Genomic DNA, 25,527 nt, shown 5'->3' on the forward strand with positions numbered 1-25,527 from the left:
TAATTATAATTTAATTTACAAAAAACCCCAATAAACATAAAGACAATACAAAAATACTCATATCATGATTGAATAATCATCACTAAACAATAAAGCATTTTTTTTTTAAATATACGTTTTATCTTTTAGTTTTAAGTTAAAAGACAATTACAAACAACATGCAATGGTTAGTGTAGACTGCAGAATTTTCTGAGGTGAACCATCCAAATGTGTTTGACATATGAAGCAGGTTTTTCATAATTTAGAATATGACACTTATTATCACAATTATTTTGCAATGTATTTATTTAAAGGTCATAACTACGTGAAATGTATGCACTAAGTAGTACTCTCCAGTTCTTCCCAGCTGAGAGCAAAAGGCAGGATATCACTTCTTGCTAACAGTCCCAAAGAGGTGTTTCACTTTATGTTGTAGAAGAAAAAACACAGCTGTGAAAATGTCTGCAAATGAATGTGTTCTGTAAGGAACATTAAGTATAGAATTACTGACTCATTGCAATATTCAAACAATGACTGCTATGTGCAGCTGGGAGATTGACCCTCTGATAATCATGATTATATGGCAATGTCATGTGTAATTATGCATTTTACCCTAACACTAAAATTATGTCTGAATAGCACAAAACAACATGCTCTTCCATACGACATAACAACGGGCTTGATTATACCTCTGGTGGCTTTTTGTTAGAGTAATGACACACATATGCAACAGTGTAAGTCAGTGTATATTTTAAAAATGGTTTAATTAAGTCATAGATTTTTTTTTAGCATCATCGCAAACCTTTTCTGTTAAATGCAACCCCTTTTATTTGAAGAAATACTCGTTTTATTTTGAAATTCAGACAGTCTGACAAAGAATGGCAAAGCTCCTTTGCAAAAACAATATTTGCTTCTTTCAGCAAAGGCTGTCTGTTTCAGGTACATTAAAATATAATATAATATGATGTGAAAAAGAAGGATAAATTAAATTCAACATATTAAATTAAATTAAGCTTATATTGCTGTACAATTCATATATAAATATATATATATAGAGAGAGAGAGATAAAAATGGAGCTGTGCAGTAAAGCCAGAGCAATTAAATCTTGATTTTTATGAATATTAAACCATTCATCTCACAATGTGCAAAACCAAAATTCAGATTAATATATCATTAGCCATAGGTCAAAGCCATCAAAACTTCTGTGATACATGTTTCTTTCATCACGTTTGTGTTTCATAATAATCAAAAGTGACAAGAAAAAAGAAGATTAAATTAGTCGCCATGGAATTGGATGATAGAATCCTCTCATGAATTAATAGATGTAATGCTATTTCAGGAGCAACTAATCAAATACCATTTAATCCAATATTTACCAGGCCAACCAATTACCTCGTGGAACATTTATAAACGTATGGTTTCTAATTACAAATAGAAGAACAGCCTGCCCTTATCTGTAAAAGCACTGCCAAGCATGCCAGTAGTCTCAACTGTAATTGGAAATGGCACAAAAAAGCAGCAAGCATGATGACTCTGACAGTGGAATTCTTGATGAATCAGACTGGGTAACGGGTATGACAGTTATCAGTCAGCTGAGAGGAGGAATCTTGCAGGGTTAAGTTCAGTTTTTGTATCATCTCTGCTGGAAGTACAAAGTTCCAAGCATCTATTGAATGTCCGAGTTCCAGTCCTAAAGGAATATTCAGTGTGCCGAGTTTTGAGCTGAGCCAGACTGTTACAGAAATCTATTACAATACAAAAAACAATCAATTACATATTTTGGCAAAATAAGGATGAGGCATGAATCTGAGTTTCTGACTTCTTTATCACATTTATTTTTTGCCAGAGGCAGAAATTTTATGAAAGCAGTATACAAAATTTCCCAAAAGGAAAAGATAGGTCAAAATTAAGCTGTGTGAACTTCGTTGCCCCTATGGACTATAAAAGTTGGACGTCACGATTGTAAGATCACTCACTGGTTAGAAAAGCCCAGTTCCGATGAGCCAATTTTAGCGATATAGATGTTAGCATGTATGTTTTGAGAGCTAAATGGATCTGAGTAATAAGGTAGACTGGTTTTGCTTTTTAGGAGGGTGCAAATGCTAGAATTTTACCCACAAAGCTCGGTCTCTGAGGCTGTTAACAAATTTAACTACACAGGAAATCATTATGTGTCCAATATTTGTATTAAAGATACTTTAAAAGTACAAATGAATAAACATGGTCAAGAGGTAAAAAAGGAGTTATAGAAAAATCTGTTTTACCATGAAAGATGAGCTTATGTGTCGAGAACATTTTAGACTTCACTGTTTCTTTATTTCTATTTGCTGCAAAGGGAAAAAACACAAAAAACCAGCAAAACCAGCATACCAGATAGTGCTTAGGACTTAAACTGTCTTTTGATTTGTCGGAAGAGAACTGAGAGTCCATTAGTTACTTGTTTGAGATTGGTCTATGCACAGGGTGACTGAGGACCCTGACGGGCTAGCAGTTATGAGAAAAAGCCAAAAAGAGGCTGGATGAACAGGCCCATAGTTCCCAGGACGCACACGGTCACAAATACCCAAAGGAAGATTCTATCAATCACCATGGCGACGTACTTCCAGTCATCCTCCACCTGTAAGTAAGGGAGGGGACAAAATAAGAGGTGTAAAAAGACAGTGTCAGTGGTTAGAAATGAGAGATAAACATGAACAGAGATCATTTAAAAGCAGGTGAAAAGGCATGCATGGTGAGAGAGACGCACGTGATTCAATATCTCAGTGTGTTTGAGGTTACAGGAGTCAATGAGGTGAAGTGTAACACAGAGAAAGTGTGGGGGGAAAAGGAAGACGGAAATAATAGAAGAGAGAACAGCTGAAAATTTCTCGTAAGTCAACAGAAAACTGATACATAATTTACACAGGGAGAAATTACTATGATAATCACATTCAAACCACAACGTCAAAAATAAATAAATAAGCAACAGGCGTTTTGACAAAGCTGATTGAGGCATGAGTTTTGCATATCAAAGGCTCCTTTTTGCCTTGTGGGAGATTTCACCCACTTTATTTATAACTGACAGAGAAAGGAGGGAGATTGTTCAGTGCAAATCTAAAATTATTTGCTTCTAACTTACATTGTTGTAAACTTATAGAGCAGGTTACACTCTGCAACAATACAACAGCTCTCCCTGCCAGCATATTTTTTTGTCAGTATGGAGTGGTTTTGCATAAATACATTATGGATGCTTACTATGTATTTGCTTTCCATGAACGTCTGTACATTTATATAAAGTACAGAATTACTGGAACAATGTATCTTCTGTGTGACAAATGTATGCCTAGTATTTGCTTACTAAAATAGAAAAGCCAAAGTCAAACTGTGTTTTAGTCAAATGGAAACACAATGTGCATATAAACTGGAGTTAAATTCAACATCATACTGTGAGAATAACCAACAAAAAACAGCTGCAAGTTAAAATCTTATTTGATGGAGCAATGTTTCCGTTTTAGTTTACTGGAGCTAGAGCCAAGGCACAGACCTTCTTTCACAAACAAAAGAATCAGAAATGCAATGAGAAATGGTAATGATGGATTTAGATTTCATCACACTGGGACTTCTTTTATAATCTCAGTGCACAGAAAGAGGATAGATAAGCTAAACTAAATTTGATGTATATGAATTTTGCAACCTTGCTGACCTTTATTTTAGTAAAATTCTACTTGGATGTTTTAGATGACAGCAGTTACCCCTTTCCCCACTGTCCTATCAACTACTTTGAAACCCAAAGAGGGCAAAGGAAATGCACATGCTATGTTTTTCTTTTTAAATACATTTTTTTATTTTGTTAATATAAGTCTTAAATGGAAACCTGAGTGAGTTGTTGTGAGTGTGTTTTGCTATAGGAACATCTATTTGATTTGTTTAACTCTTACTGTCCACGGACAAATGATGAGAATGCCTCACCTCTTTGGCCTTGTTGCGGCTCCTCATGTTTTCAGCAATGTACTTGACGCTCTCGATGGCCTGTTTAATCTCAGGTGACACCACAGAAAAGGCCACGACTGTGTTGATGCTTTGGTGACTCAGCTGACGTGTCATCTTCCCAGGGTCTGGGGTTTCTGGGGTTTCCTTCCCATGCTGGCAAGGGCAGGGGCATTTCTTTCCAGTGCAGCCCTCCATAGTTGAGAGCTTGCTTTCACCAAACTCCAGACAGTTAAGTGATCCTCCTCCAAACTGTTGGGAATCATAATCAATTAAGATTAACTTATACGCCCTCCTTTATTTCCAAATAGACATTGGCTTGTTTCATATGTAGATATTTAAGTGAGCTAAGCAGTCAAGCATCAACTGATATTAAGGAAGGACTTGTTCCTTTTCACTGAAGCTTAGTGTTCAAGTAGTACAAAAAAACTAACCAAAAAAACAAGAAAACACCCACAAATATTTCCAAAAATGTAGTGTTTTGTTTCTTTTTTTATTTCAAATATTGTATAACATGACAAAACTGCACACGTGAACGCAAAGTTTTTCTTCTCACTCTTAACTAACTGAAGCTATTTAGTTCATTTAACTACCAAATAAACAAATTGGTACTCTCTTTCCAGGCAGACACGTCTGCTATACTTTTGTTCGTATTTAACAAAATAAAAATGCAGACATAAGTGTACACCTTACTCAATAAATGGGCCACAAGTAGGGGTGACGTGGGACGCAAGTGGCCCGCAGGGTTTGAGACCCCTGAACTAAGCTCTCTTTCCATGATCGGTGACAGAACTGTTTTGTAAGAGTGTAAGGCTTTGTTTGTCACGGAGACCGTGAACTTTGCAGCAGAGCTAACTAAGCATTATTGGACCTGCTACAGAGTCATAACCTGAGTGCAAATAACGGAACGACAGCTGTCACTGACACTGACCTACATCACTTGTGATAAACCGAAACAAAAAAGTTTATCATTAAACTATTTTTGTCGGCTAGGATTAGGGATGGGAATCAAGACACTGTTCTTGTGAAGAACCACTTCCCAGTAGTTTAGTTTATTGGAATTGTTGGTCTGTTTGCCTATTGATCCAGCTTATCGATTCCACTTGCACTGGCCCTGAAATCAGCTGATTTCAGTTCATGTGCCGGAGAACAAAAATATGGACATTACATTTAAATTTTTATTATTTTCATTGCACAAAAGGACAAGAGTTCAACAATAAAGTGGAAACTTCATCCAGAACAGAAACAACCGCATTATGCTGCTAACACAACTTTGGGTCTTTGCAAGCATCTGCACAAACAGCATGCTAACATGAGCAGTCAGGCTGCAGCCTCTGGTTTCTACCTGTTCGTGTTTCTACAGTAGAATCACTGTGACGATCACTTTAAAGTCTCTTTATGCTGGTTTTCATCTTTGCTTTGTGTTGTCAGCTTTGTGTTCATACCTAAAAGATCACGTGTGTCCTCATTAGGACAGGGATTTGTGTTGGTGTGCGGGGCTGTAGCCTGTAGGTTTATATTGTTAATTTGTAATTATGAGATGGTGTATTTCAGATCATTCATCAGTAACATGAAAGTAACGTAACGAGTACCATAACAAATATCTTTCTCCTGAGAGTAATTAAGTAACATACTGCACAACTTTTAAGAAACGTGTTCTGTGTAATACATGACTGTATTGAGTAATGACCCCAACACCAAGGGAAAATACTTCCAATACATTCAACAACCAGATGTTTTGTGAGCAAAACCACTTACCTGCATTAAGCTATTCTTCCGTTTTCTCCCTCCTTTTCCTCCTCCGCCTCCTCCTCCCCCTCCACCTCCTCCTGCCTCCCCACTGCTGTCCAGCCCCCCAACTTTGCTGTTCTCATCAATCGGTCTCCGCATTAGCATAATCCTCGGTAGCACTTTGAGAAACACCGAGCGCACCCAGCCCGGCATAGTGTGGGTCATTGGTGTGCGATAATGTACATTCAGCACAAAAACAGTGATGACAATGCTGAGTGTGACGAAGATCATTGTGAAGAGGAGGTACTCTCCAATGAGCGGGATGACCAGCGATGTGGAGGGGATGGTCTCTGTGATAACAAGTAGGAACACAGTGAGGGAGAGCAGGACGGAGATACAGAGCGTGACCTTCTCTCCACAGTCAGATGGGAGATAGAAAACCAGCACTGTGAGGAAAGAGATGAGGAGGCAGGGGATGATGAGGTTGATGGTATAGAAGAGTGGCAGACGCCGGATGTAGAAGGAGTAGGTGATGTCTGGATAGATCTCCTCACAGCAGTTGTACTTGATGTCATGTTTGTAGCCTGGAGCATCAATGATTTCCCACTCGCCACTTTCCCAGAAGTCTTTCAGGTTCACCTAATACATGGATAAAGATCTTAAAAATCACAAAATCTGAAGAAAAAAAACATATTTAGAATCAACAAGCTATATTAAAAAGGCTCCCTTTTCTGTTAGTATAACCCGCATTATTTTCTTCAGGTAAATATGATGAATGGGGATTTGCAAGAAGTTGCAAACCAATTTTGAATTTAAAAAATGTCATGGAGCCACTGATTATCCACTGGACCTCCCCTAGGTCCAAGCAAAGTGGTTAATGCATGAAACAGTTACATTCTAAATGCTAATCTTAAAATTCACCTGTTTTCTGTATCTGTTTGAATAGCAGATGAATAAATTAAACAAACTTGCTATATCCAGTTACCAATGACTGTTGCATTTTCAGGAAGTTAATTAAAATAAGTGTTTAAGCAGCACCAACTTTTAGTTCCCTATGTGGTCTTCTGCATGCTTGATTTTATATTCCTAATAATGGAACTCACACTGTTTCCTAGATGCTCAGGTCTTTAAAACTCTGTCTTTTTACCAGTGAGCAGAATTTTTTTTTTTGCAGAACTCTTTTTCTAAGGAAATTGTTCCCACGTAGACATATTTTAATAGTTTACGCCACTAAAATTTAAAAACAAAAGTATCTATAACTCGAAATTTCAACTTAATTTTCTCAAACTTTTGAGTTAATAACTCAAAATTTCGAGTTAGCGCTGCCAATTAGTAATCTACATAAATGACGTCATTTCGTTGTTACCCGGACGCTGAAGCCCTCAGCTACAAGTGCTACAGCTAAGCTACCAGTATTACAGCCAGTCATGAATGCACAAATTGCTGATTATTTTTAGTGTGGCTTCACAAATTATGAAATCCTTGTGTTATTAGCTGAATTACATGGTGTTACTATCAGCGAACGTACTCTCGAAAGCGGCAATTTGTTGTGATCTGGTTTTGAGTGCACATTCCACATAGATTACTGATTGGCAGAGCTAACTCGAAATTTCAAGTTACTTTTCTCAAAATTTCGAGTTAATAAGTCGACATTTCAAGAAAAAATCTCGAAATTTTGAGTTAATAACTCGAGTTATGGTTACTTTTTTTTGTGGCGGAAACGGGCTTGCATATAACAGCAACCCATTCTTGACCACCATTAAAACTGTAGTTATTTTATCAGCTTCATCCACATTTTTTTTAAAAAGAACACATTATAGCAACCATCCCAGATATTTTCCTCAACTAAGGATTTCATTTAAATGATTATTATTTGAGACTCCAGGCTATACTTCTATATGGCCGTCATGCCTGAGAAATTACTACTTTGGCCTACAGCAATTTGCCACATATCACTTTTTTGTCGAACCCCATTGAAGTTATGGTTCTCTGACTGTGCCACTGGCTGCAGAAGACATTATACCGCTTGTTTTACAGACCCAATAGAGCTCTTCATTACTTGCAAAGTGACCTTTTGTGTAAAATTGATGGAGGTGCCCTTTAATAAAATAAACAGTGAATTAAAAAAAAAACTAATGGGTTTGAAATGCCTGTTGTATCTAACTGGAATGAAGTCTGTACTAGGCAGAAAGAGATAAAAATGAAATAGATAGTTTATTGTTATACGAGGCTTAAATGCAGTTACAAAGACTGACCTTGGACCCAATAAGTACCAGGTCAATCTTGGCTTTGTCATAAGTCCAGGACCCAAACTTCATAGAGCAGTTCTGATAGTCAAAGGGGAAGTAGGTGATGTCCATTGGGCAAGATGATTTAAAAATTGCTGGAGGAACCCATGTGATAGTTCCATCAAACTTCAGCAAGGCCTTGGTCTTATCCTCCACCAGAAAATCTCCTACAGCACTGTGTAAGACAAACGTGAATGTATAACAAGGCGTACAATGCATTTCCATGGCAAACAGTGCATGAGAACGTAGACGTGTGGTGTGAATAGGACACAGAGGTTAGGTGGAAGGTAGAGATGTCAAACAATGAGAGAATACGCAAGGAGAAAACAAAGGCACAGAAGAAAGAGGAGAAGATAAAACCAGCAGTTATGGAACAAAGGATTATTAGGATTAAATAGTAGAGAACAATAAAGCTGCATTATGTATTATTGTGAAACACAAAACGACCTTTGATTAACAATATGAACCTTTGTTGTAAGTAGAAAGAAGTAATGAGTCTACAATTAACTGAGCTAAAACTGAGAGAATACAATGCAGCACAAACTGACCCTGAACAATAGGGAGTCCCATTAGCATATTTCACGGAATTTTCTGTTGGAAACTCTGAAGGTATAAAAGACATTTGTGCTTCAGAGAATATGGCCATTAATGCAATATTGTAATAAGGCTATTCTCATGCTGAAATGACATAGAGGGTTCTTTGTCAGTGCTTTTTTTAAAATTACCCGCAAGATTCATGAGCAAGGGGAAAATGTTAGGTGTTGCGCAAAAGCGACATTAGCATTCATTTGGAACATCTCTTCTGCTGACTTGTGATAAATACATATCAACAGTTTATTTTTATTTCACTTCTTCACCTTTCACAGTTAGCTGCTCTTCTACCACCATTAGAGCAGCTAAATGATCTGTTTGTTGTTTGGCGTTGGTCAGTACACTGAGTTTAGGAGTTATTTTAACAAAAACATCTGCCTGCTGCTGGAAACAGGGCTGATAAACCTAGGACGAAACCTGCAAACCCACATTAAAATTGCAGGCCAAAACAATGAAGAAGAGGAATATAAAACACTTCTAATATTATACTGAAAAGTCTGAGTGGTTTTACCTCTATGTAAGATCTATTGGTAATAAAACATTTACTAGTACAAGTTTAAAATTTCCAACATATTCTGGTCTGGGTGTAAAGAAACGGACACTTACAAGCAGGAAAATATAAATCACAATAATAATAAATCAATATAATCATTCACCTTTGCATTTTATAAAGAATTCTTTTAAATAGTTATTTTTATTTTGGCCATTATTATGGCTTTAATTGTTATGTTATAATCACTGATTGCATCGCATACTGTTGCCATAACAGAGATCCCAGCTAAGCTATATAATTTATGAGTGTTATGATGTTGACAGCCTCACTTGTTGTAGAGCACAATGTCGGGTCTCCAAATCTTGTTCGATGGGACTCTAATGAACTCAATCCCGTCAAACTCTGCAGGCTTCCATCGGAGCTTGTAGTCATTCCAAATCTGACGGAAGGGAAGGGAAAAACAGTTTTACCAGACTCGGGATTCAACCATCTGCTTTATATTTTGCATTGTGTGCTGCAGACAGTTTTAGTCACTGGAGACATCCCCCTTCTTGGGAATATTTTGAAAAACATATTTATACTGCAGGCAGAACTTTCTTTGATCTTTTACAGTAGTGCTAAATAAGGGTATTATAGAGAAAACAAATCTAAAGGCTTTCATTTGCTTCTACATTAGCTCGTGAGTGACAAAATAACACTATGTGATATCAACAATAGCCTGCATAAAGAGCAGCGCATAGAGACGGGGCGTATGAATAAATAGCTCCCTGACAGAAATAAAGGAAGAGTGCATTCAACATATCCGTAGGTAGCATTTTATGAGCTGTATATCCATTAGTCTTGGCTATCTGCATGTCATTCAAGATGAATTCATTCATTAGAAAGGCAGATTAATACCCAGTTATGACCTGGAAGCTGTTTAATTAACCACTTCATGCAACACTGCCTTTTTCATTTGAGAGTTTGCATTGTGATTGGCTAACGATGTAATTCATGATAGGCTCAGTTGTGCAGCTTGTTGTGACCGTAAAATTTCAGCATAAAAAATAGAAAGAAGAAGGAAAATATAAGTCTATTTAGCCTCAGTAAACAGGTACAGAGCAGTTTGTTTACAACAATAGGCTTGCCAGTGTAATTATGGTTATATTGTGGCTATGCCACTGGACGTCCAGCGTTCTGGGAAAGCACAGTTTTTTCTCCTCGTCACAATTAAAGGAATAGTGAGAATATTAACCCAAACTATGGTTCAAAGAATGCAAAATGTCTGTGTACTCTATATACTTTTCATGTATTTTCCACACATTTAGCAAATGGGATTACATGTTTGTTTTAAAGAAATATGTAATACATTGGCTTAGTTATAAATAGCAACATGTTGTGCCAAACCTATGTTTTTGGATATTTGGGAGATGCTCAGTTGTCTGAATCTTTATTGATTTTTGTTGAGGAAATGAGTAACCATCATAATTACTGATCACTCACTCAAGACTGATTAATATGCAGGTATCATCCTGAAAACTGAGGCTTTTTCAGGGCAGACCAAGTCAAAGATGTTATCACTGCTTAATTAGGAAATAGGTTTTATTATTTGCTCTACTTGTTTCATTGCCTACTTAATAAACTTAAAGGAGAAATGCTATTTGTTCATTTTGATGCATATATAACTCAACATGTATTTCACTGTTTATTTATTTGTTTAGAGTTAGATTTTTTAATAGACTGATGGCATCTCTAGTCTTTGATAGAAGCTTACTTTGAACCATGAGGTTAAGCCCGTGTGCCCACCTGAATGTGTCTACATATCTACAGTACTCAAAGAACCTGTATGTATATGTATTACATTAAAGTTTTCCTCCCACTTACATAAAGTAGTCAGTGGAGCTAGGTTTCAAAGAGTACACAGCTAGGATGTTTAAAAATATTGTGTTAAGGCTATTGAATAAAGAATCCCCTGCAGTCAAACTGCAGAACAGTTGCAATAAATACATCAAGGGGCAGATTTCTAAAGTGGCTTCCACTGTAAACCCACTGCTGTGATCCAGTGTCTTTGTCAGTGATTGTGGTGTTGGCACTGCTTGTCATTAGCAAGGACTTGTTGTAAACAAAACAGCCACGCCATTACAAACAATATATGAGATTGTACTATACAGGCATTTCAATATATTTTAATTGGAAAGCTCGGGGATAGCAGCACCACTGAATCACATCAGATTCTACAAAATGTTTGGCTTTGTAGAGCAATTAGCCACCAATTTAAGAAAGATAAAAATAAATCAATAATGCTTACAAGAAGTATTTGTAATCTTTTAAGCACAGATTAATAGTGGAGGGAAAAGGGAAGAGGAAACAAAATGTTATCAACGAGGTGAAAGAGAGAAAATGTTATTGGTTGGCAATGTGAGGTCAAGAGTTCAGGGTCTGTAGCTATAGATCTGCTGAGCTGCAGAGCGTGACTAGCAATAATGCTAACATTGATCACTGGGCTGATTCCATTTCCGTGTTTATGTGAGCTGTCTTTGTTTTCTTATCCACTCGTGTTCTCCTGTTTATTCCAACTAAATGTAACATTAAGTCACAGCTAAAAGACAGACTGCAGCATCCCATACTGCTTAGTACGTGTAAACAATGTGTTAGAACATATGAACCTCGTCGGGCTTCACTTACCCGGCTCTTTGCAGACCTCAACTGTAAGGTAGGTCAGTGAAATTGTTAATGCATGCTGTGTGTGATGTGTTTATCTGTGTTTGTGTGTGTACATGGTTACTCACATGCCTGAGCCATAAATTTGTTTCCATGATTTGATTCACCTCATCCTGCAGAGACACAGAGTAGGAAAAGAGCTCATTAGCCAGCAGATGTGGGTGTGTTTGTGTCTGTCTGCTTGTGCATGTGTGAGACAGACTGTGTTGCTGCTTCAGCCTACTGGAGGGACTACAAGAAACGTGCACATCTTAGTCCTCTGTTATATATGATTAACCGACAGGATCAATAGTGAGCAAGTTCCTAGTAAATGAAAAGGTTACATAGTTTACATCCTCTACGCCTTGTCTTTATTCAGTTCTGATTTGCAGTCTTAATGTTTTTACATTATACAGAATCGACTTAAAGAACTTTGTAAAAGCCATGTCTTGAAGACAAACAGACAGGTGAAAATGTGTGCATAAACACACACATAATGACACATTCATGCAGTGCCACCACACCCTGACATTCACATCCAGGCGCTCACCTTTAAATTAATCTCACCTCGCTGAGCAAGCAGATAGAGGTACCTCACAATCCAGTCTGGAAAAAGGCCCCTGCTGGCAATTTCCTCTTAATCTCAGGATTTCCACTCTGAGGTGAAAACCTCTTTTCACTGGGGATTGCACAGCACCCCCACCTCCATCACCAGTTTTGAACTTAACATTGCCAAAGCACAGCAGCATTGTATAAAAACACTGTGAGGCATTTTTGGAATCTGTGAAATTGAACAGACTAAATAAAGTCTGCATTCACTTTACGCTTTCACTTCTCTCGTTCCACGGCTTATCTTCTTGCTCTTCAGTTTCAAAGGTAGGAAATGTGATCAAGATGTTCTTGGAATGACAACTCACTGTTCACACAGACTATCATAAAATGTTGAGAAGTTGCTATGAGTGACAAATGCATAGATACATTTGGACAAATACATAAAACAAGACAGTTGCAGAATGTAGAAAAATGCTTAAAACACTTTCAGCATTACATTACAGTCTTTAAAAACCCAAAAACCCGTGTGTGTGTGTGTGTGTGTGTGTGTGTGTGTGTGTGTGTGTGTGTGTGTGTGTGTGTGTGTGTGTGTGTGTGTGTGCATAAAGCTTACAACTTTAACCAGCTGGGAGATGGAGACCTCAAACTCCACAGTGACTGGGTCAGAGACATTCTCCACTGGTCTGATGAACTGATTATATCGTCTAAACAGCTTCCTGAAAAGTCGGTCCTCAGCCTTTGATGAGAGGCAGTCTGAGGGTGAAACAAAGATGTAACAGGAGAAATTCATCTAAGATAGGGATTTAAAAAAAAACACTGAGAACGCAACAAAGAAGGAACTAAAATAAAAAAGAAAAATGATATATATATATCAGACTCTTCTGAAATTCAACGCACCAAACATCAATAAGTCTTTTCAGTTTATAAAATTTATGAAGAACTCTCTTTAGATTACAACTTTTCTGCTTAGATCATCATAGTAAAGAAAGTGCTTTGAACAAGTCTGTGCCGTGAGATAACCTTTAGGGTGCTTTTCAGTATGTTTGAAATGATGAAAATTGAAGAATGATAAGTAAGGAAGCCAAGAGCAGTAATGTCAAGTTTCAATTCTGGCATGCTGCAAAAAAAACATAATAATAATAGTGATAATAATTACAACAAAACATGTTGTTTTTCTAGTTTATTTGGATTTTTTTTTTTATTTCCTTTACATTTCTTTTTGATCATTTCTTTAACTGAAAATCTGCAAAAGAGGAAAATAAGGTCATCATTTCATTGAGGACACAGTTGCCTCACACCCACCTTCCACCTTAACCTCTTGAGCAACATTTGCAGTCTCACTGCTTCTGTTCATTTCTCAACACCTTCTTTCTGGACTGCCTAAAATCTTACTAGACCTGTTATTGTTTAGCTCAGTCACTGTTCATCTGTCTGACCCAAGACTCAGCAGTTCCAGTTCAGAATCCACTGTAATAACAGCTACCTTATTCTGTCCCCTGCGTGCGTGGTTCTGGTACACGAAGTGACAGATAGCTAAACATATGCCGTAAGCACTGAAAGTGTTGAATGATGAGTCAGGCGTGAAAGTAAAGTTGAGGGCTGTTTACTTGTTTGTCTTCATCAACGTACAACTTACAGTGATTTCCCAGAACTTGTGAAACTACAAAAAATACAAAAAGAAATATGCTCGATAAAGAATTATGCATTTGCTTCACATGGCGAACAGATCTAGGCATTTATATATAAATCTCTCCAAATATGCATAAAATCGATAAAATATACACCACTCACTACTTATAAAGATGAAACACAATTCAAACTTACAAACAATGCTTCTCCATGGCATAACACAGGTGGATGCTTAAGGATTAAACAGGGAGACTTCTGGTACGCCTCATTGTGCAAATCCCAATACTAAAATGGCTTCCTGCATTACCCCACTCATGTGACTCTAAACATCCAATAGGAATACAAGCCAAACCACATAAAAATTCACTTGACCGCAGTCTCCAAGCTAACCACTAGGAGATGCTAAAATTCTCAATGTGCACATAACATTACACTCGCCTGGTATTGAACACAATACCACTATCAATTTCTTAGCAGTTCAATCAGCTAAAGAAAACAGCACATTGACTGTCCATGGTAGATAATCAGATAGACAAAAGTACCACTACTTCGGTTACTGGTCTAAAGAAGGTCTTAATGGTACCTCCTTTCGTGACCTTCAGTTCGAGTTTCCTGACCTTTCCATCGCTGTCTGGGTAAGCCTTGGTGACAAGAGCCATTGGCCACTGATTTCTTTTTACCTGAGGGTCTTTGAGCAACACCAAGTCCCCTTCCTTGACATTGGGCTGACTATTTTGCCACTTGCTTCGATTTTGAAGAGTAGAGAGATATTCTCGCCTCCATCTCTCCCAAAATGTATTCGCCAAGTGCTGAACACGTTTCCACTGCTGACGATACATATCTGTAGCTTCAAATGATCCTGGAGGAGCAAGAGGGGTGCAGACCTTCTGTGTCAAGATCATTGCTGGAGTCAGAAGAAACGGTGAATCTGGATCACTTGAGATGGGAGCAAGAGGCCTTGCATTTATTATCGCTCCTACTTCAGCCATAAGGGTCGAAAGCACTTCATGAGTGAGATGCGAGGGACTGATCTGAGAAAGCATAGAGTCAAGAATCCGTCTCGAAACCCCAATCATTCTTTCCCATACTCCTCCCATATGGGAAGAATGAGGTGGGTTGAACAGCCATGTGCATCCTTCCTCACTGAGGTACCTTGAGATATCGGTTTCATCCCGTAGGAGAATTTGAAGTTCTCTGCAAGCCCCCTTAAAGTTTGTGCCACAGTCAGAGCGGATCATCTTCACAGGACCACGCATAGCAAAGAACCGCCGTAGAGCATTAATGAAGCTCGATGTGTCCATTGACTCTATGAGCTCGATATGTACAGCACGAACACTTAAACACGTGAAGAGTACTGCCCACCTTTTAGAGTTTGCGGCACCACCTCGGGTGCGACGGGTGGAGACATTCCAGGGGCCGAATACATCCAGGCCCACATTTGTAAATGGAGGTTCAGTGCTAAGAAGATCAGGTGGAAGATTTGCCATCTTTTGCTCTGCGGGTCTACCACGAAGTCTGTTGCATGTAACACACTTGTGCAGGTTTCTGGAGATACATTTCTTTGCCCCTACAATCCAGATGCCAGCCGTGCGGATAGCTCCCTCAGTAAAAACTCTGCCTTGATGGTGAACCCGCTCATGGTAGTAGTTTACAAGTAGAGTAGCTATGTGGCTGCGGCCAGGAATGATGAGAGGATGCTTTTCATGTGTCTCGATTGAAGCATGCTGGAGCCGCCCACCAACTCTTAAAAGTTTGCTATCATCAAGAATTGGGCTGAGCTTCCTCAGAGGACTGCTTTTGGGAATTACTTCGCCTTTCTCCAAACAAGACACTTCCACTTGGTATGTCTCCTTTTGTACACATCCAATAATGGTATGCCTTGCTTGCGACAGTGTATCCATTTTGTGTGGCTTCAAACAGTGATGCCAACCTTTGCAGTCTTGCCCATTGCCCATTGCTATCCTTCTCAGACCTGAAGGATTGGACGATGTGGATTAGGGAGGCCACAGCTCTGACAAGGGGTTGCCACATGGAGAATCTTTCAAATCGATGCGACCCCATACTCCTATGGGGGTTTGCAACAGTAGTAATGTGGCTTCTGACCTCTGTATCAGAGTCTGGATCAATGAGGTCATAGGATGTTTCTTTACCTGAGTCTATGTCCCCAGAACGTCTCAGAAAACGTGGACCTGTAAGCCAGTTGGTGCTTAAGAGACGAGCTGGATGCACTGACCTGGTGGCAACATCTGCAGGGTTTTCATCAGTGTGGACATATTGCCACTGTTCAGGGCATGAGAACTTCCTTATCCGTTCCACTCTGTTGCTGACATACACATAAAATCTCCTGCTTTCATTGTAAATATACCCCAGCACCACCTTGCTGTCAGTATAGAACTTCAGACTATCAAGACTAATGTCCAGCTCTTTCACAAGCAGCTCAGCAATTTCCACTGCCAGAACAGCAGCACCTAATTCCAACCTGGGAATAGTGTGGAATGGCACGGGGGCTAACTTGGCTTTCCCCATTATGAAACCTACATGACATTTACCTTCCACATCTTCCACTTTGAGATATGCCACAGCCGCAATGGCTTTGGTGGAAGCATCCGAGAAGATATGGATCTCTGTACGTTGTGCAGTGGACAGGGACGTAGCAATGTAGGCTCGGGAGATTGCAAACTGTTCCAAATCCTGCAGTGAATCCCTCCAGGTAATCCACTCTGTTGCCTTTTCAGACGGGAGGGGAGCATCCCAGTCACTACTGTCACGAGTGAGCTGCCGCAACAAGAGCTTTCCTTGAATAGTAACGGGAGCTACGAGACCAAGTGGATCAAACAAACTATTGATAGTTGCAAGAACTCCTCTTCGGGTGAATGGCTTCTCGCTCCTGGCAACACGGAATGTAAAAGTGTCATTCACAAGGTCCCAGCTTAATCCAAGACTTCGCTGCAAAGGAGGTGAATCTTTGTCCAGGTCGAGATTTTTCAAGTCTTTTGCATGATCTGTTGATGGGAAAGCCTGCATGACAGTTAGGCAATTGGATGCTATTTTATGAAGTCTCAAGTTGGAGATGGCAAGCATGCCTTGGGCTGCCTTGAGAAGACTGATAGCTGCTGTTGCAGATGGCAGTGACTTGAGTGCATCATCAACGTAGAAGTTCCTGTGTATGAACTCCTTTGCCTCCTCCCCAAACTCGCCCTCTCCATGTAAAGCTGCTCTCCGAAGCCCATAAGTAGCCACAGCTGGAGAGGGGCGGTTGCCAAACACATGGACTCTCATACGATATTCCACAACTTCTTTCGTGATGTCATTGTCTCTAAACCACAGAAATCTGAGGAAGTTCCTGTGGTCTTCCCTGACAACAAAGCTGTGAAACATCTGCTCAATATCTGCTGTGATGGCTACCTGTTCATGCCTAAACTGCATTAGGACTCCCAGCAGAGTGTTATTTAAGTCTGGCTCTGTCAACAGCACATCGTTCAAGGAGATGCCAAGATAAGGAGCGCTTGAATCAAACACAACTCGGATCTGGCCAGGCTTGCGTGGATGATAGACGCCAAAACTGGGAAGGTACCAGCATTCATCTCCATCGTTGAGTGCTGGAGCTGGTTCAGCATGATCTCGATCAAAGATATTCTGCATGAAAGCCAGAAAATGTCTCCTCATCTCAGGTTTCCTTTCTAGAGTTTTGCAGAGACTGGTGAAACGAGTCAGAGCTTGTCCTCTGTTGTTAGGCAGCCGTGGTCTTGGCATGCGAAAGGGAAGGGGAGCTACCCAACTGTTAGCATCATCTATGAACATCTCATTATTCATCAACTGAATGAACCGTTTGTCCTCAATAGATGGGGCAACTTCATTGTCATTCTCTGTTCTTTCGAAGATTTTGTTGCCAAGTAAATGATCATCAGAGTTCTGAAACAGGCTGTCCAGAGGATGAAAGTGTGACAGGGTTTGAGAGTTGAGAGGTCTTATGCCTGTCCTTGTTGTAAGCTTCTCTTTCACAACTAGGTGGTTGGGACATGGACTGAAATGAGAGTGACGCCCATTCTCCAGAACGTTAGTCCGGTAGACATTAACTGCTTTCGGCTTGTGAGCTGCACCCAAACAGACGTCTCCAACTACGACCCAGCCAAGGTCCAGTCTTTGGGCATAGGGTGCATTATTGGGCCCGTTGCGTTGGTCTCTCACTTTATGGACTTGTAACACATCCCGACCCAGCAGAAGGAGAATTTGCGCATTTGGATCAAGTTCATGGATGAGATGAGTGATAGACTTTAGGTGTGGGTGGTGTTTGACTACATCAGGAGTAGGTATCTCCGATCTATCATCTGGGATATGGCTACACTCAATAAGTGTGGGAAGAGGAATGCTGAGACGTCCATCCAATGGCTGAGCCACAAATCCAACTCCTCTTCGGCCAGATAACTCAGTGACTCCAGCACATGTGCGCAGCGTGTAGGGAGAACCGGTACCCTTGAGGCCAAACAGGTCGAAGAATTTGGACCGAGCAAGAGACCTATTGCTCTGGTCATCAAGTACGGCATAGACTTTTATAGATCTTTCTGGTTGTCCTCTAGGATGCACTTTTATGAGACAGATTTTAGAGCAAGAGCGGGAGTTATTGGCAATTCCACACACTTCTGTGCATTTGGAGATTATGTCAGGAGAAGCCGCTTCATCTTCCTCCCCGCCATGCTCATCCTCAGGGTCTTTGACAGCCCATGGAGCTGGTCCTGGATGAAGTGCTGTGACGTGCTTGTCACTGTTACACTCTTTACAGTGAATAATTGTTTTGCAGTCTTTAGCAACGTGTTCAGTTGAGGAGCAGCATCTGAAACAAACTCCACTATCTCGCAGGAACGTTTTGCGTTCATCCAGTGTCTTAGCTCGGAAGCCCCTACACCGCTTGAGAGGGTGGGGTTTTTTGTGAATCGGACACTGTCTGTCCACATCCAACTTACTGCTAGCTGACTCTGTGGGCTTGATGGCAGATGTTGATGTAATCTCTGTTTTGCTGGATGAGCTGCCCTCTCACAACGAACGTAATATGGTCAACACCTTGGAGACGCTTACAGCTGCTGTGAAGGCTCAAAACAACACCATTGAGCGTATGAGGGGAAACATCAGAGAGAGGCCTGCTCAAAATGAGACCCTTGAGCGACAGTTGGAAAACATTGCGGAACGGATCACTGCAGTTGTGAGGTCTCAGAATCAAAAGACTGACAACACCACGGAACAGAAGTTTGATACCATCATGGGGAGGCTCGCAGCTCTTCAACGGGAGATCGAGAGACCAGCCTCGGAGTGCTAGAATTCGAGCTGCTCACAAAGGAGAAATCAACAATATTCAACATTTGGACACCACGGCCCCAGCTGCAGGCCCAAGGCTGGAGCCCACCAAAACAACTCCCTGATAACGACTGTGTGATGACTATTCTTCCCGCCCCATGAAGGACACCTGGATTGGCTGGAGGACTGTTTACTTAGCCTGATAGGCCGAAGGACACTGTCTCAGCTAAACTATGGACACGCACACACACACACACACACACACTTACACTGATAAGCACTCACTCATCCCCCTCCCTTTCCAACGCCTTCGATGCTTGTGCCCTACCGGGGATGATAGCAGTCAACTGGACCAGCACAGATGCTGCAGGACCGGATGTGCTGTCTACGCCGGCTCTCTCTTACCCTTTACCCGCCCCTGTTGCTTGTCTCGTGTTTCTATGGTGTATTGATAGTCATGTGCTTTTGTGCTGAGGTGTTTTTTCTTTTATCAAACTGTTCTCCCACTAGGAGCTCAGTCTGAGTGGAGTTTTTTTTTCTCCTCCTCTTACCTCATGTAGTGTATTTTCGTTATTTTTTTTCCTATCAGCCTACCTTCTGACATGTCTGCCCAATGTGATGTTTGTGTAAAGTTGGTCAGAAGGTTCCTTTGTGAGTGCGCATGCGCCATTAGCGTGCTGCCTGCTGTAACCCCTAATTTCCCTCGGGATGAATAAAGTATTCTGATTCTGATTCTGATTCTGAGACGTGGTTCCTGGAATGCGTGTACCTTTTAGGTGAGTTTTCTGGTTTCACTGTCGTCATCCCAAATGAGCTAAATGCAAAACTTGGATCATTACGAGTGCGGGCTTCTTTGCAGACAAAGTCAGTGAAGAATGAGAATGGTGGAAACTGGCCTTGGTTTTGCAGCTTGTACGCACTGCCTTGTGTCATCCATTTTTCTTGAAGGCCATACGGCAGTTTCTCCACTATTGGGTTAATGCCGCGAGAGGTATCCAGATAGGCGAGCCCAGGCAAACAACCTTCTAACTTTGCTGACCCCAACTCCCTTAACAAGTCACCAAGCTCTCTCAGGTTGAGAGGGTCCCTGTTGCTGATCTTAGGAAATCTCTCCAGTTTGTCCAGCAGAGCTTTCTCAATTATTTCAGGAGACCCGTAGTTCTCTTCAAGTCGCATCCACGCCATCCTGAGCCCTGCAGCGGGGTCATTGACATGAACAGCTCTGATTCTCCTGACTTGCTCAGATGATTGAGGACCTAACCATCTAGTGAGAAGGTCGAGCTCTTCATTGCAGGTGAGTTTTAGCCCTTCAATGATGTTCATGAAGGTAGACTTCCAGCCCCAATAATTCTCTGGACGATCATCAAACTTTGTCATCCCGGATGTCACAAGTTCCCGGCGAGCCATGTATACAGCAAAGTCATTAATGCCGGTATGGTTCAGAGCAGAGGGCTGCGCTGCTTGCATTCTAAGAGGATGTGTGTGTGGTTGAGGTTCCTGCAGGGGGGTGACACTACATGGATGAATCCCAGGGTAATTCTGAGCAGATGGATGCTTCATACCATTTTCTTCAAAGGTAGTATGGCTCTTGACACGAGCTGGAGTGGAGCTCAGTCCATCAATGGCTGTACGAATGGGATTCAGTTCGTTGTCCTGGAGTGGTGGCGCATGAGAGAAATCGCGTGGCCGACTGGAGGTGATATGGGACTCAAGGCCGGGCAACGACAGCTGACTAGAGTGCATTCTTGAGTGACACTCAACATAATCATTTGTTCTTTTTTCTGTGGAGTCAGGGGGAATTCCTATGATGTCCGCTGCCCTGAGATCTTGTTTAGAGCCGAGTTCTGCTACGGCTGATTCCAAAACCTCCGCCTCAGCTAAAGCCGCTGCAACTTCTTTCTCTTGCTTCAGTGTGGCCAGAGCAGCCTCCATGCGTGCCTCTTCTACTCTCAACTGGGCTTTTTCCACCATGAGTTCAGTTTCTTTTTTGACAAAGGTGGAGCGAGCACGCACTGCTTCAGCTCTTGCGCGTGCTTTAGCAGCTGCTAGGCTTGCAGAAGACTTGCAGGAGCTGTTAGAAGAACTAGCAACAGATCTGGTCACATATGACTTCACAGATGTTCTTGGAGAGCTAGTCTTCTGTTGATCTTCTGTATCTGGCTTATTGTCCATGATGACTATTCGGCATGCAAGGTACAACTAAACAAGGCAGGAAGACTAATGAGCGTTAGCGGTCTCTGCTATCCAGACTTGCTGTATTATCCCTGGTGTGATGCTGTTTTTTCACTATTCTGTCCCCTGCGTGCGTGGTTCTGGTACATGAAGTGACAGATAGCTAAACATATGCCGTAAGCACTGAAAGCGTTGAATGATGAGTCAGGCGTGAAAGTAAAGTTGAGGGCTGTTTACTTGTTTGTCTTCATCAACGTACAACTTACAGTGATTTCCCAGAACTTGTGAAACTACAAAAAATACAAAAAGAAATATGCTCAATAAAGAATTATGCATTTGCTTCACATGGCGAACAGATCTAGGCATTTATATATAAATCTCTCCAAATATGCATAAAATCGATAAAATATACACCACTCACTACTTATAAAGATGAAACACAATTCAAACTTACAAACAATGCTTCTCCATGGCATAACACAGGTGGATGCTTAAGGATTAAACAGGGAGACTTCTGGTACGCCTCATTGTGCAAATCCCAATACTAAAATGGCTTCCTGCATTACCCCACTCATGTGACTCTAAACATCCAATAGGAAACTCTTCCTGTATCACCCCACTCATGTGACTCTAAACATCCAATAGGAATACAAGCCAAACCACATAAAAATTCACTTGACCGCAGTCTCCAAGCTAACCACTAGGAGATGCTAAAATTCTCAATGTGCACATAACATTACATACCTGCTACAATGTAGCTACCTAGTAGCATTGTTTCCTGTGGTTTCTTGAAAGACAACGTACTTATGTACATATCAGTATTTCCTGTAGGTTAGCTACAGCTGAGCCCTGAAGTCATGGATAATGCATAGTGGAGTTTCAAGTTTTGCAGTGCAACACGGTGACAGTGGATTTAGCATGCTTCAGTACAGTCTAAACAGGTATTGTTGAAAATCCATTGACTTGACATGAATCTAGTAATGAACTAAGCACCGCAGTAATTCATCATGAGGGAAGAATATTTTACTTCTGCCTGTTTGCATAGCACTGTGGACGGGTGTTACCATACTGAAGACAGCATGGAATATAAACTAAGTTAAACTCAAATAAACATGTGATATCTAAATGTAAATAAATCACTGTGACATGCATGTCCTCTTCTCTTCTCCTGAATAATGGTAACTATAGTTTGGTAGGTGTTGGAAGCTGTCAGTGTTCACCCATATGAGAGCATGAGTTATTATAATTTATCTATATATAGGTGTTTGTCAGGACTGCAGCTTAAGGGGTGTGTACGTAACCAAAATATGAAGAGCTTATTTACTTCCAGGAAGGAACCATGAAGGCTTCAGGCCGAGTATCTGTCTATTTAGTGGGAAATGCACAGCAAGCTATTTTAACATAGTGCAGAGGAGCTGCAGACTGCAGCCTGAGGACAGGAGATGAGGTGCTGAAAGTTTTTTGTGTGTGAGGAGTGAGGGGAGCTGCTATTTCTTTAAGCTTGTTCCCCATTCAGGATTCAGATTTCAAACTTTTGGCTTCACTGTGGGGTAACGTGAAAACTCTGGACTCTCATGGAGTGTCCAAAACACACATGCCAGTATCATGGGAAGTGATGTCAGTACAGAAGTACCTTAAACCTGCATTCCTAATAATGGTCACCATGGGCAATTACTGTGGTTGCAAAAAGACTTCTGGTCCTATGCAAAATAGAAAAAGGATTTCTGACTTGACCTCTATTAACACTTGTTATTACACAAGTATGTCGTTACAGTAGCCAGTGAACGTGTAGCTTTACAGTCAGATTCCACTGCTCTTATGTCACATCTGATTTCTGATTCTAAAACACCAAGAAATATCAAAACAGGACATTACAAATCAGTGGAACACATCACAGCAGCAGTTAACAACTACTTGGTACAGGTCTATGTGGCATACCATCTATGTGGACTCTCCTGGATACTAGTAACAACAGTATAATTGCACTATATATTGCCTCTTATCTTATAAGTTAAGGTTATAACGCTAACCAGAACTGCCACAAAATAAAAACACCTTAAAATTATTGCAGCATTTAGGACCAGCTGACCAACTGTCCAAAAATCATTAGCCATTGCAGCATCTTCACCAAGTGAAACACTGGGTGAGTTTTATTGTGAGGTCACAGGAAAATATTTGACACCACAATCCATAATTACAAGTAATAGCAGCTGTTGATTTTATGTACAAAAACAAACAAGTTGTTAAGGTGGTTTAGAAGAGAATAATTGATGAACGGGAATGGAAGAAGGTTATGAGCCAGGTTAACAACTTTCCTGTGCCATCATAGCAAAGCTGCTTAGCTGTGCTGTTGGCACAGAGTTACTGGCATGAGACAAAGTCAGATCACATTTGTTCTTGGCGTGATGAAAAGAGACCAAATATTGAATGAACATAAATGTGTCTGGTTGTGCTATAAACAGAAACACTAGTTGTGTCTGTTTTAGTCCAGGCTCAAGAAGTGTTTGTTTCCTCCAGGATTCTGTGACTATTAGATCACATTTATTGTTACCACCAGCAACTACATCCATCGTCTAATCCAGCAGAGCTAGAATCTTCAATATTACATTTGATCTAGAATTTATTCTAAAGAAGACTGAAACTACATTCAGGACCAAGATAAATCAGTTACTGGGGTTGTGTAAGCTGTGCAAGTTTTCAAAGTGAGCTGTATCAAAGCAATACGTTTAAAGTTCCCCACACAGCTTGCTGCCTTGAAGCCAACTGAGTCACATCATTTACACTCCTGCAGTTTGTGAGGATGATCACCCACTTTTCATCCTTCAAGACCCCCCAGTGCTCTTGGAGTTGTCACGCAGAAATCCCGCTCACGCTCCCCATCACGCTCTATAAATATATCTAGATCAATACCACATTCGTCTCTGCAGGGCAGCTTGAATGGAGGAGAGAAGATGCAGGACAGAGTATTTTGCAAGGAGAATGAGGACACAAAATAAGGGACAAAAGAAACAGCTAAAAGAGCAGGTACACAAAAACACAACAATTAAGAGACAGAAGACAAAGAGACATCTAATGTTCAGGAGAATTTCTTCACCTCAAAGACACAAGCAGATTTTACCTTCGGGTGTTTCATTATTTATTTCCCAAACTTTTTTGTTTTTTGTTTTAATAAACGCTATTCTTACTTGACTAACAGCAGTCAAATTGAGTTTGGGATACATGAGAGCAAAATGTTTTAATTAAAACAGACTTCTTTGGAGAAGTCCTTGAAATCCTGATGATGAAATATTGCTGACCCTATTACATCAAGATGCTTCGCTCAAAGGCAGAAGTCTTTATGCACAGAACAATGACACCAGAAACATAGCTTGTGTTGAACTTCTGATGACAGCCCTCTAGAGAGAACAACAAGAGAGGAAAAAAGGAAAGAAACACCAAGACAAGAAGTGGAGGGAGAGAAGAAGGGAGTAAGGGAGAGGAGAGACAGACTGGAAGCAAAGCCTTCTTGAGATGTCACTCAGAAGATTATGACTCCAGACTTCATAGCCTGCTGTCTGGTAGCTACTTAGCATGTGCTAATGCTGTGCTAAATAGAGTTTAAAGGGAGTATGGTAACAGACACTTCACATCTGATCCAAAAAAGGAAACAGTCCGTTGCACAATGACTATATTTTTCAGGATACAAGCGATAGACTGAAAAAGACAAAACAGAAAAGAATGAAATTTGAATTAAAATCTAAAAGAAATGAAGTAGAAAAAAATGTTTGACTAAAACGAGCTGTCACGGTGCTTCATCTACTTGTTAGTATAATTACAAAGACAGAGCTGCTCCCTGCTACACGTCCACTGACTAAACCAATTCTTTGATCAAAACCTGGCATTTATACACACACTCGCTCTCTCTCACAAACACACACATATGTATGCCTACATTTAGCTTGGTCAGATGCATTCCCCATTGAGACTTTAAAAAAAACATGTTAAAGTGAAATGATCTACTCACTTTGATCTGTATTTATCACATTTACCCTCACTTGCCAATTATTAGTCCACCAGTCAGAACTTCCCAATTTTTAATGGACGCTTTCATCATAGTAGGATTAATGCATCAAATTGGGTAAAGAGTGGGAAAAAATAATTATGTAGATAGGAACATA

General features: G+C 40.5%; 1 protein-coding gene across 3 annotated transcripts in view; it reads right to left on the reverse strand.

The window, feature by feature from the left end:
- Positions 1 to 774: 774 nt before the first annotated feature.
- Positions 775 to 25,527, reverse strand: part of LOC309707830 (neuronal acetylcholine receptor subunit alpha-3-like) — a 36,996-nt gene continuing 12,243 nt past the window's right edge. Inside the window, exons 1-9 of one of the 3 annotated variants that reach the window (XM_082535386.1) lie at positions 14,105 to 15,854; positions 13,917 to 13,940; positions 12,894 to 13,033; positions 11,818 to 11,862; positions 9,379 to 9,488; positions 7,933 to 8,140; positions 5,705 to 6,316; positions 3,929 to 4,198; positions 775 to 2,597 (exon numbers count right to left, since the gene is read on the reverse strand). In XM_082535386.1, the coding sequence (XP_082391512.1) occupies positions 2,472 to 2,597; positions 3,929 to 4,198; positions 5,705 to 6,316; positions 7,933 to 8,140; positions 9,379 to 9,488; positions 11,818 to 11,862; positions 12,894 to 13,033; positions 13,917 to 13,940; positions 14,105 to 14,126 (1,557 nt within the window). In that variant the 5' untranslated portion in view covers positions 14,127 to 15,854 and the 3' untranslated portion in view covers positions 775 to 2,471. Of the gene's footprint in view, positions 2,598 to 3,928; positions 4,199 to 5,704; positions 6,317 to 7,932; positions 8,141 to 9,378; positions 9,489 to 11,817; positions 11,863 to 12,893; positions 13,034 to 13,916; positions 13,941 to 14,104; positions 15,855 to 25,527 lie in introns of those variants that run through there. The other 2 variants (XM_082535387.1, XM_082535385.1) reach the window with 2 other exon arrangements.

This window comes from Aulonocara stuartgranti (genome assembly GCF_965226115.1).
Source record: "Aulonocara stuartgranti genome assembly, chromosome: 6".
In the NCBI taxonomy this organism is placed as follows: Eukaryota; Metazoa; Chordata; class Actinopteri; order Cichliformes; family Cichlidae; genus Aulonocara; species Aulonocara stuartgranti.